Source organism: Homarus americanus, unplaced genomic scaffold (assembly GCF_018991925.1).
Source record: "Homarus americanus isolate GMGI-L3 unplaced genomic scaffold, GMGI_Hamer_2.0 scaffold55640, whole genome shotgun sequence".
In the NCBI taxonomy this organism is placed as follows: domain Eukaryota; kingdom Metazoa; phylum Arthropoda; class Malacostraca; order Decapoda; family Nephropidae; genus Homarus; species Homarus americanus.
Window position 1 is genome coordinate 3,149,311 of NW_024713650.1, and position 10,298 is coordinate 3,159,608.

The 10,298-nt window shown below is 36.7% G+C and overlaps 1 protein-coding gene across 2 annotated transcripts in view; it reads right to left on the minus strand.

Annotated features, from left to right (window-relative positions):
* Positions 1-1,081: 1,081 nt before the first annotated feature.
* Positions 1,082-10,298, minus strand: part of LOC121873593 (DDB1- and CUL4-associated factor 1-like) — a 56,333-nt gene continuing 47,116 nt past the window's right edge. For both annotated transcript variants that reach the window (XM_042377247.1, XM_042377240.1), the window contains exons 24-26: positions 7,869-8,029; positions 7,451-7,547; positions 1,082-2,512 (exon numbers count right to left, since the gene is read on the minus strand). In XM_042377247.1, coding sequence (XP_042233181.1) covers positions 2,256-2,512; positions 7,451-7,547; positions 7,869-8,029 — 515 coding nt within the window. In that variant the 3' untranslated portion in view covers positions 1,082-2,255. The remainder of the gene's footprint in view (positions 2,513-7,450; positions 7,548-7,868; positions 8,030-10,298) is intronic.

A 10,298-nucleotide genomic window follows, 5' to 3' on the forward strand; every position in this document is an offset into this window, starting at 1 on the left:
AGGGTTTTTTTGGGTGCCCCCCACACACACAGACACACACACACACAGAAAAATTTTAAACTTGACCAATATCATGGACATTTTGAGGCCATGGCACTTGATATTAGGAGATAGTCTGAGGTCAATACTAATTACTTTTTACTTCTGTATACAAAAATGTCTGATTACAATACTGCATTTAAGAAAAAGTATTGAAATTTTCCAATGAAAAGTGGGGTCCTGACCCCCAGGACCCCACTGGTAGTGTATTTTGTGTGTGTATATACCCTGGTTTATTCATTAATCAGTTGTCTAAGTGTACAACTAGCCAAATCGAGCCATCATGTATCACTCAAAGGTAATAACAATGTTGTTGGGAATGAATCTCCAGTATGTTATAATGACCTTGTTGTAAGCTATTTGCTGAAAGCTCTCTCTCTCTCTCTCTAGGGAAACATCCTGATCTTTCAAAGGGTATTGCTGTATATGTTGAAACACATAATATGGGTACCTCTAATTACATTAATTTTTATGGGAAAAATTCATCACTATAAAACGTTTCATTACGTCGCAATTCTTTGGAACACTTCCCTGCCATATAATGAAGGCTCCCTGTACAGTATTAATAATGTTTGAGATAAATGAGAACTTTTTAATACCATTCAGCTTTTATAAGGAAAATGAAGCATGTGTTAAAAGTTGGTCAGGAAAATGTAACTCATCGCAAGCAAAAGTAAGACTATGTTAAGAACACATAATGTTACCTGGCTGCTCATTAATATCATGGTCAGGGTAACAAGTTTGGTGACTATGAGCTGCAAATGAGAGGTGGGTCAGTGACACTGCTGGGTAATTCAAATGAAATAAGTGAATAAGTTTGGAAGTGTGTGCACAGTACTTGAGAAAGAAATATGAATACTACAGTACCCTAAATAATACTTTGGCTAGTATTACAGAACACTTACCTTATATAAATCTGCTGTGGGTCTGACAAACTTATTAATCCCCAATGAAAATCCTTTTGCTGTACTAACTAAACTTTCTCCAGAAATGAAGAAGGAATTAAAATGTTTGTCTGGACAGGTTAATAAACACTCATTAATAAAGATAAAGCACTAAAATTTATATCTGTGTACTGTACTTTAAGAAGGCCTACTTATAAGAGCTTATAAAGAACCAAGGTTTTACAGGATATCAAATTTATATATTTTTATTAATTATATTTAGTTTTCTCTCAAATTATATATCAATAACTCCTTTTTGACTAGGGGCCGGCAATTAACAAAAAATAAAAATCCTTTTAAACCCAAGTACAGGTATACCTCGCTATACATTGCAATAATATACTGTGTTTCACTTACATGTTGATGAACTTGAGAAAAAATACCTTAAAATAAATCAATAAAATAATTAACATTGATAATTATGTGACAGTAATGCAGCCTTATAACACTCAACAACTGCTCTCTGTCCTCTCCACAGCATCAGTTTATGCAGTGGTACCACATTTGCTTAATTTCATCTGTTTACAATGAGCAAAGCCAACCCACCATCTTAAGTGAGTGTGATCCAAACATAGAACACAGTTATACAGTTAACATGTTAATAACCAATGATAAAAACAGATGTAAACAAAAACTGTTCAGCTTTTAGAAAAAATATTTTGAACATCCATCCTTATATGAAGAGGCAGGCAAGCTTGCAACTTGGTCTCACTAGATCCACCAATCGCTACCCCAGCTGACCTGCCTCAATACACAAATTTCTTTAACCAACTCAGGTAAATGTTATCAAAATAAATTTTATAACCAAATATTTATTTATAATAATCTAATTCAAGATTTAATTAGTATTTGCGAGAAAATTCTGACTAAGATTGTCCCCCAGAAACATAACCCCATATTTATGTTATGAGGTCTATGGTAAACTAGTAGTCACTTACCGTCACATATAGCGAGGTGAACCCGTACATACATGTCTCGGTAATTTGTAAGTTTCCGTCTTTTCTTTAAAGCTCTTTTCTTAGATAAACACACAAACCCCTTTCTAGTTCATTTCATATTAATGTAGAACATTGAACTGTTACAAAATGCATCAACCAATACTTGAATCATCAGTGTTCAACCTTTACCACAAACTGCCCATAGATGTCTCATGGCTGTAGCATTTATGGAAGAATCTTCAAACAGTATCCTGAATTAAATACAGGACACAGCTCACATGGGTCGGACTGATAAACCCTCAAATGGAATTGTGAATGTGAACTGCCAGAATAATTACTCTGAAGGCTCATAATCCTCATCTTCAGCATCTTCCTCCTCATCATTTTCTTGGAGCCAAGCACTAAGAGATGCATTTGATGGATCAGATGGGTTTCCATCACCATTCAGTTCAAAGTACACAGCATCAGATGAGTCTGAATCTTCACCCTCAGCATTAATATACTGAACAGTAAGCTCGGACGTAGTGGATGAGTTAGCATCGTCGTCGTCATCATCATCATTGTCATCATCGTCCCCTTCTTGGCTTCCCTCTGGAAAAGATAAAGTATTGGAGAAAAAATACCCGAAAATTCTTTACCGTAAGCCTCCAGTAGAGGAGATAGTAAGTGAAGCATAAAATATTTCCTCAAGACAATAACAATACAGTAAAGCCTCCGACAACGACGGTTCAATTAACGAAGATTCATATCTAAGACCCTGGTTAATTTAGGACCCAATTCAATTTACTCCATTATTTTCTTCGTATTTAAAATGAAAAAAAAAATGAAATTTTTGTATAAATAATAACCAAATCCCGATATTTAAAAAAAAAAAAAAAACACGCCTTGCTCACGGAGACTGCCGGGCTTCTTAGTGGTGACGCCAGCATCACTAGTGTAAACAGTAGCAGCTGGTGGGCCTTTTGTTTTCACGCATCTGAACAGCAAAAGGAGAAAAATTTTCTTAGGTTTCTTACAGCATTTTTGCATCCCTATTCAACAAGAGCAAGAGAGCAAGTGATGGTACAGTGATTTCTGCTATAACGCGTGTTTTGATGACGCGAATTTGCTCTAACGCGATTTATGAATAAGGAACGATATTTGTATAACGCGAACGCTTGTTTGCTATAACGCGATTTTTGCTTACTATTTCTCCAATTTTGTGGTACAGTGGGGTATGCTATAACGAATCTAATTGGTTCTAGAACCTTGTTCGTTATAGCATTCGTTCGTTATAGGATTAATCCGTTCCAGGCCCCCAAATACAACCACTTAACACTGAAAAATATAATATAAAATTGTAAAAATTGTAAAAAAGTGCATAAAGATGCATCTAAACCCCTGAAATAAAGAATATCATTAATATTTGTAATAAAAAAACAATAAATTAGAAAAAAAAATTAAATAATGTTCGTTGTAGGAGTTTCGTTCGTTATAGCATTCTCAATTTTATAGGTAAAACCGTTCGTTATAGGAATATTCGTAGTAGAATCCGTTCGTTATAGCATACCCCACTGTATTAACTGTGAATATAGTAAAGAAGAATATCAACAAGAAGCGTTCTGGTGATAGAATTCCTGGTGATGATCATAAAAGAAAGGATATAACACTTGAAGAGAAGCTCGATTTTATCAACCTCAAAATCACCCTTCTCCCCATCAAGTAAAGTGTTACATTTACTGTATGATTTCATTATTAGATATGAATGTAACATTTATTTAGACTGTGCTATCCTTTGTGTTAGGCTAACTACTAAATTTTTTCGATTTCGAGTAATCTGCACCTAACCCTATTTTCTCCATAAGCCCTGTTATTTCTATTACGCGATTTTCTATAACACGATATTTTACAAGAACACAATTATCGCGTTATAGCAGAACTACCTGTAGTGTTGTTTCAAAAGCTAATAGAAAGTGTATAAGCTTAGCCGAGAAACTAGATGTGTTAAAACGATATGAAAAAGGTGAGAGGTCTGTGGATACTATATGGAGCAAGCAATGAACATATTTTCTGAAGTGCATCCATTAACAGAACGAAGCATTAAAATTTAAATTAACACAAATGACCTCTACATAAAGATGTATAATGAGAAAAGAAAGCAGCTGTGCAAGGTTCTTTAGACACCTTTATTATTCGAAGGCCTAAACCATCAACTTCAGCAACACCATCAACTTCAGCATCATAAGCAGCTTCAACATCAACTTCAGGTTCAGTAACAGTTTCAGCAACAGCTTTATGGAAAGCTACAGCTTCAGCCAGAGTTGAACCTGATGACTTCATCACCTGAGTAAAAACTCACACAATATTCATTGGCTGTCCTTATGATTTAGATTTTACCACCATTGGTGAGTAGAATTTTTGTTTTAAATTCGTAATTATTATTTAAAACATATATGAACAGTAAATAAGTGTTGCTTTCATATTCATATGTAGAGAAATGACGATATGCTTTCACATGTACACACTTACTGTACATATGTTGGCGTTCCCAATCGTCTCGCTTTATTTCTTTGCCATTAGTGGTTAGCTACTTCTAATGTTCCATTTATTAACATTAAATAACATTAATTAAAACAAACATACAGGTATTAAATTTTTGTTACATTAAGTTCACTGCAGCTACAACTTGGGTCTTAATTCCTTCAGTTTCTTATGTAGAACCATCGTCACTCACGGAAACAATGCCGTCTTGTCTCCTCGTGTGTGTTTTAATATTCTATACAGTCAACCCTCGCTTTACGCGGTCCCACTTTACGCATTTTCACGTTTACGCGGTACCCTGCCGAACACGGAATGCTCACTTTCCGCGGTGTGTGTACCCTTTTACGCGGAGAGCGGCGCGAGCAGGGTGCGCACAAGGTCGCCCAGTCATCAAAACATTACCGAGTTCTTCACCCGCCACCCACCACAGCCGGCCCAAGTCAGTGATAGTGATAATGATAGTGAGGATATGGACTTATATGGACTTTGAGGGGTTTGACAAAGAGGCCCTGCAAGCCTCTGTGGTGGATAGTGATACAATTGATACAAGTGAGGGCCAATAATCTGCCCTCTGCCTCGGAACCAACCCCCCATCCCCGTGTGCCAAGCCATCTTTTCTACTAAAGTAAGTGTTAAAAAGCCTAACATTATTGATATTTCTCTTAATTATTAATTGTGTGTGCATACCATCATAAAATTTAGAAGTTATTTTTACTACAACGTAGGTATTGTGTCTGAAAAAGTGGAGTTTGGGGGTCGGCCCGGTCTCTATTTCAATTAATCCCATATGTTATGTTGTTCACTTTACGAGTTTCTCACTTTACGCGGGCCGCCGTGGGTTCAATTGACCGCGTAAAGTGAGGGTTCACTGTATACTATTAATGAATTGCATTGTTCATTTCACATATATAAACATTAATTCAATCAAATACATATTCAGTAATAAACAATAATGAATCTTTTGTACATTTTCTTAAGATAAATGACTATGTTTCCTTGAGTGCGCACGTACTGTATACATTGGCGTTCCACTAACAGTCTGACTTTTTCTTTAATATCAATCGTTACTTCTACTGTACATTAAATAACATTAACTAAAACATACATATTTTTTACATTAATTTTGCTGTTACAACAACCAGGGTCTTATTTTCTTCAGTTTCAGGTGGATAACTGACATTATGGGTGTAAACACTGACAACAATGCCGTCTCTTATCCTCTTGTGTGTTTTAATATTCTACGTATTATTAATTAATTGTATTGTTCATAAACAATAATGATTCTTTAGTACTTATTCTTAAAAAGATAAATGGCGCTGTTTCCTTAAATGCGCACAAATATGTTGGCGTTCCCAATCCATCTCTTTTTTTTTCTTTGCCATTAGTGGTTAGCTACTTCTATTGTTCCATTTATTAACATTAAATAACATTACTTAAAACATTTATATTAATTTTTTTACATAATTTTACTAAAGCTACAACCAGGGTCTTATTTTCTTCATTTTCTCGTGTAGAACTATCGTCCCGAACTCCCGGCTGTAAACACAAACGAAAACAGTGGCGTCCCATCTCCTCTTGTGTGACCATATTATTATTTATTATATTGTATAAGGTGCATTCAGAAACATTATTTAAAGAATATAGTTTGCAATTTTCATTAATTGTATTGTTTTGGGGGAAAAGATGGTAAAAAGCCACACAAAAGATATGAAAAGCTCACACTGGGGAACGCATCTCATTATTATTGCTTTATTTGAATGGTAATTAATGATTCACGATACAATGATTCACCTTACACCGCAATATTGGAGGACACATAACAGTTGTTATTTGAGGCTTTACTGTAACTAAGTTGAAGAGCCGTGACACAAGATTCCTCATTACACTGTGCTTTTCATTGCAACAAGAAAGCTATATTAAATAAAGACAACAACAAACAACACCACCAGTTTTCTCTAACTTAATATAAGGCTACATGAGAAGAGTCAACGTCATTGTCATTCTCCGTGACTGCTGCTATAAACAACCCTACAATGATTCACAGTCACTAATCCTGTGAGGTGTGAACTTCAGGTGCTACTGGTTTTCATCCCTGATATTTTCTGGAAAATTCACAATAACTTCTCAAATATTATAGGAGCCATTTCGTGTGAAAGGTGACGAATTCACTGTGGTCCCAAAAACCCATGTCCACATTTGGTTGGTTTTCCATTTTCATCCAGTAATTTTCCATGATTTTAGAGGGGCACTGGACCATGGGTGTGAAGTCTAAAAGTTGAGTTCTGATCCAAGCTGCAGAGATGAATCTGCCTCAGCCAGCAACCAATCAGCATTGTGGTTGTGTCTTCTGGCTCTAACAGCCAATGACCATTGAGTTCATGGTTGGATTCAACTGTTTTCCTACTCAGACTGTGTTTACACATGTAACATTATAATGTTCTGCACTCTTCTGTCATACATTTGAATTTCTTTCATTCACAATGAGTTCTTCTGCTCGTGACATAAACATATAGAAAAAGTAATGTTTTACAAATAATGGATCTGTCTCTTTATAGTTAATATTGGTTGTACAACTTTATTACTTAATACTTTCCTCTTAATTAAGCCTATATTCTACAATAATATACATTGAAAAAGAGACTTAGTTCATCAAAATACGAATTTGATGATTTTACGGTTATTCGCATTTTAAAACTTTGACGCACGTTTTCTCAAAACTTTAATTTGGCACTTTTGTGAGTGTTGCACAGAAAGCCCCAAGAAAACTTACCCTTAACAAACAGTAGCTCTTATGTTCACCCATTGCTCACAACTGTTATCTCCCATAAAACGGTGAACTGGAAGCAAAGGATGACCTTCAAAGCAGAAGGTCTTAAAAGACAGCTGTGTCTACCTAATTAGTAGGCACACCATGCCAACTATAGTAGCCATCTTGATTTCAGAGTCAATGTGCCACTTTGGATTTAACTTTCTGCTGATTATACTACATAGAAGAAAGAATATCCTTACCATCATTATCATCCTGTGAGTTCTGCTCTGGATCATCATCACTATCAGAGTCGTCTTCTTCATTCCCAAGATCATCATCATCATCTTCATCATCAGGCTGTAATGTGGGATGAACAATATTTTCAGGACAATAACTTACAATAGTGATACAAACTACTGTAATTACCAAACAAAGTTAAGCCAGACTTATACTTTTTGGGGGTAAAAAAGTTTTATTCCTCCCTGATAAGTGAACAGTTGTAACAGTGAGAAGACAACTATCATTAATGATCAAGGGACTAAGACAAACTATGTATGGGGTAATATTGTTTCAACTGCAGCCAAAATCACTCAAGAGGAGCAACACCGTTTATCTTTCTCATATATATATTCAGCCATTGCAAAAGAACAACTGAAATTAATGCTTCATCACACTCACTAGTTCATCATCGTCTTGCCTGGTCATGCCAATTTCGTACACTCTTACAACGGCATCGTCCGTCAAGTCATCAGTACCATTTTCCGTCTCAACCACCGCCACCTGTGTGTCATTTCTGTTGATAGCGAGGGAACTGACAACTCGACGAACATCAACTGTAGCTGTATAAGGAAAATTTAAGCATCAGATACCTTGTGACCTGATAAAAGTACAGTATTGAAGTCTCTATATTTATTAAAAGCTTACAGTAGTATAGGCTATCACACTCTCTCCTTTCAATGTTATTAAAATGAGGAATATTCTTTTTCAACAGAAGTAACTAGAAGGGTAGAGGTCCAATTCTACTCTTCAACTTACAAAAAAAGGATCGTGAGGGACAAGGTACAAGACAGTACAGTAGTCTGGCTCAAGACTATGGGTGCAGTTGATTGAATGGTAAGTGTTAATAAGGAAGAGGTAAGGTTGGTTAAACTGTAAGAATGCCAGAGTAGACCAATAAATGGATTTGGACTAAACTAGAACATGGTTCCTAAAGATTCCCATTACAAAAACTAAGAGAGACAAAAAGAGAAAAGTAATTTTTTGCATATTTTCATTATTAATTATGATAATACTGTACAGGGTAGTGAGAAAATAACATGAAAAAATTAGAATTTTTTTTCTTCTCATACCTTCAAATTAGGGCTTGCCTGTAATGCACTGTACCCGGTACAGATGGAGAGCGAGGACAGTAGGGGGCAGGGAAAAAACACTTTTATTTGAGTTGCAGGCTGCACGTTTCAGGCATCGTTTGTATGGCTGTAACAAACACCTGTGCAAAATTTCATGCCATTTCATGCATACTTACCCTGCCGCATCGCGAACGACTTTTTGTCAACTTTTAGTGTATGTATGTATGTATGTATGTACAGTAGGGGGAAAAAACACTTTTATTTGAGTTGCAGGCTGCACTTTTCAGGCATCGTTTGTATGGCTGTAACAAACACCTGTGCAAAATTCATGCCATTTCATGCATACTTACCCTGCCGCATCGCGAACGACTTTTGTCAACTTTTAGTGTATACCAAAAATTAGGTGTCATTTAATGTTTTCCAGGATAATGATAAATTTTACATGGGTGACATCGATTTAATTCACATGTTATTTTACAGGTACACCGTATAGAAAATCATTACAAGTTCATATTGAAATTCTTTTTGTGCGGAACCTTGGCATCATTTCTAGACAATAATCTTTGCCTAATATATCATCTCTCGATTCGTATCCCGTCACTTCAGTGCAAGCTTCAGTCATCACTTTTATGCCTCTCTCGACCGCCTGAGTGCTGTTTGGCCACTTGGGCACCACTAATGGTGTCTGAAGAATCATTAACCTGTAGATTTGACAGAGAAGCAATGTAGGAGGCTCAGTCTTGAGTTCATTCCTCCAGTTAATCATGGAATGATAGTTTTGCTTGCCACTTTAGTTTCAGGTCACCACCTTTCTCATGTTGACTACAGGAGGCACATCCTCATTCCCATCTCCATCTTTACCCTCCTCATCAGTATAGTTTAACAAATTCTCGTCAACAGCAGCATCAGAATCTTCCTCCTCCTCTTCAGATCTGCCAGTGCATTCTTCCCTTTGCTGATTCTCCTCTCTAATTTTTCTTATCATTGAGACAGCTTTTCTCTAACAGTCATGTCCTCATCTGCATACCAAGAAGAAGTTGATCTGTGTGGGCGAAGTATGCATTTCTCTGGACAGCCTTCTTCACTATCGTCTCCTCCTCACTATTCAGGTGTTTCATATATAGCAGGGACTGGAATACGTTCCTTGAGCCGTGTGTTACATAAGGGTGTATCTTGATGTAAAACTACATTGGAGCACTGAACTTTTTTATTGTAATGACAATTCTTTTCAACTCATGGCTGGGTCTTGATGTTGCTACACACAGCCTGAGGATTCTCTCCTAAGGTGTTCCACCTTGACACCAGGGAGGACCTGGCTCAATAGCAGCCAAGTCATCTTCAACAACACCTGTGATAACTCCTTTAATTCCTATACAGGTATTTCTGATCCCAGGACAGATCTTTCTCCACTTCATCATTAAACGGAAATCAGGGAAACTGACTGGCTGGAAGGCGACAACTGGAAGCTCAGACAGATTCCTTGATCTGCTTTCCAATGGGACCACGCCAATGCTCAGGACCACTTGGTTTACCATCATAGTGATAAAAACTGCGCGGAAAGGCAGCTCATTTCCGTGAAGCTGACATATGAAATAATGGATGGGTGACCAAGTAACATTTCAAGATGATGAATGACTCCATTTTCTGATCCTACATTTACATTGGTTCCATCACAACACACACAATGGGCTGCTGGGTTAGATTTTTCTCCACCAGAAACTCGTGAATAGTTTTGGCAATCTGCTTTCCGTGTCCAGTC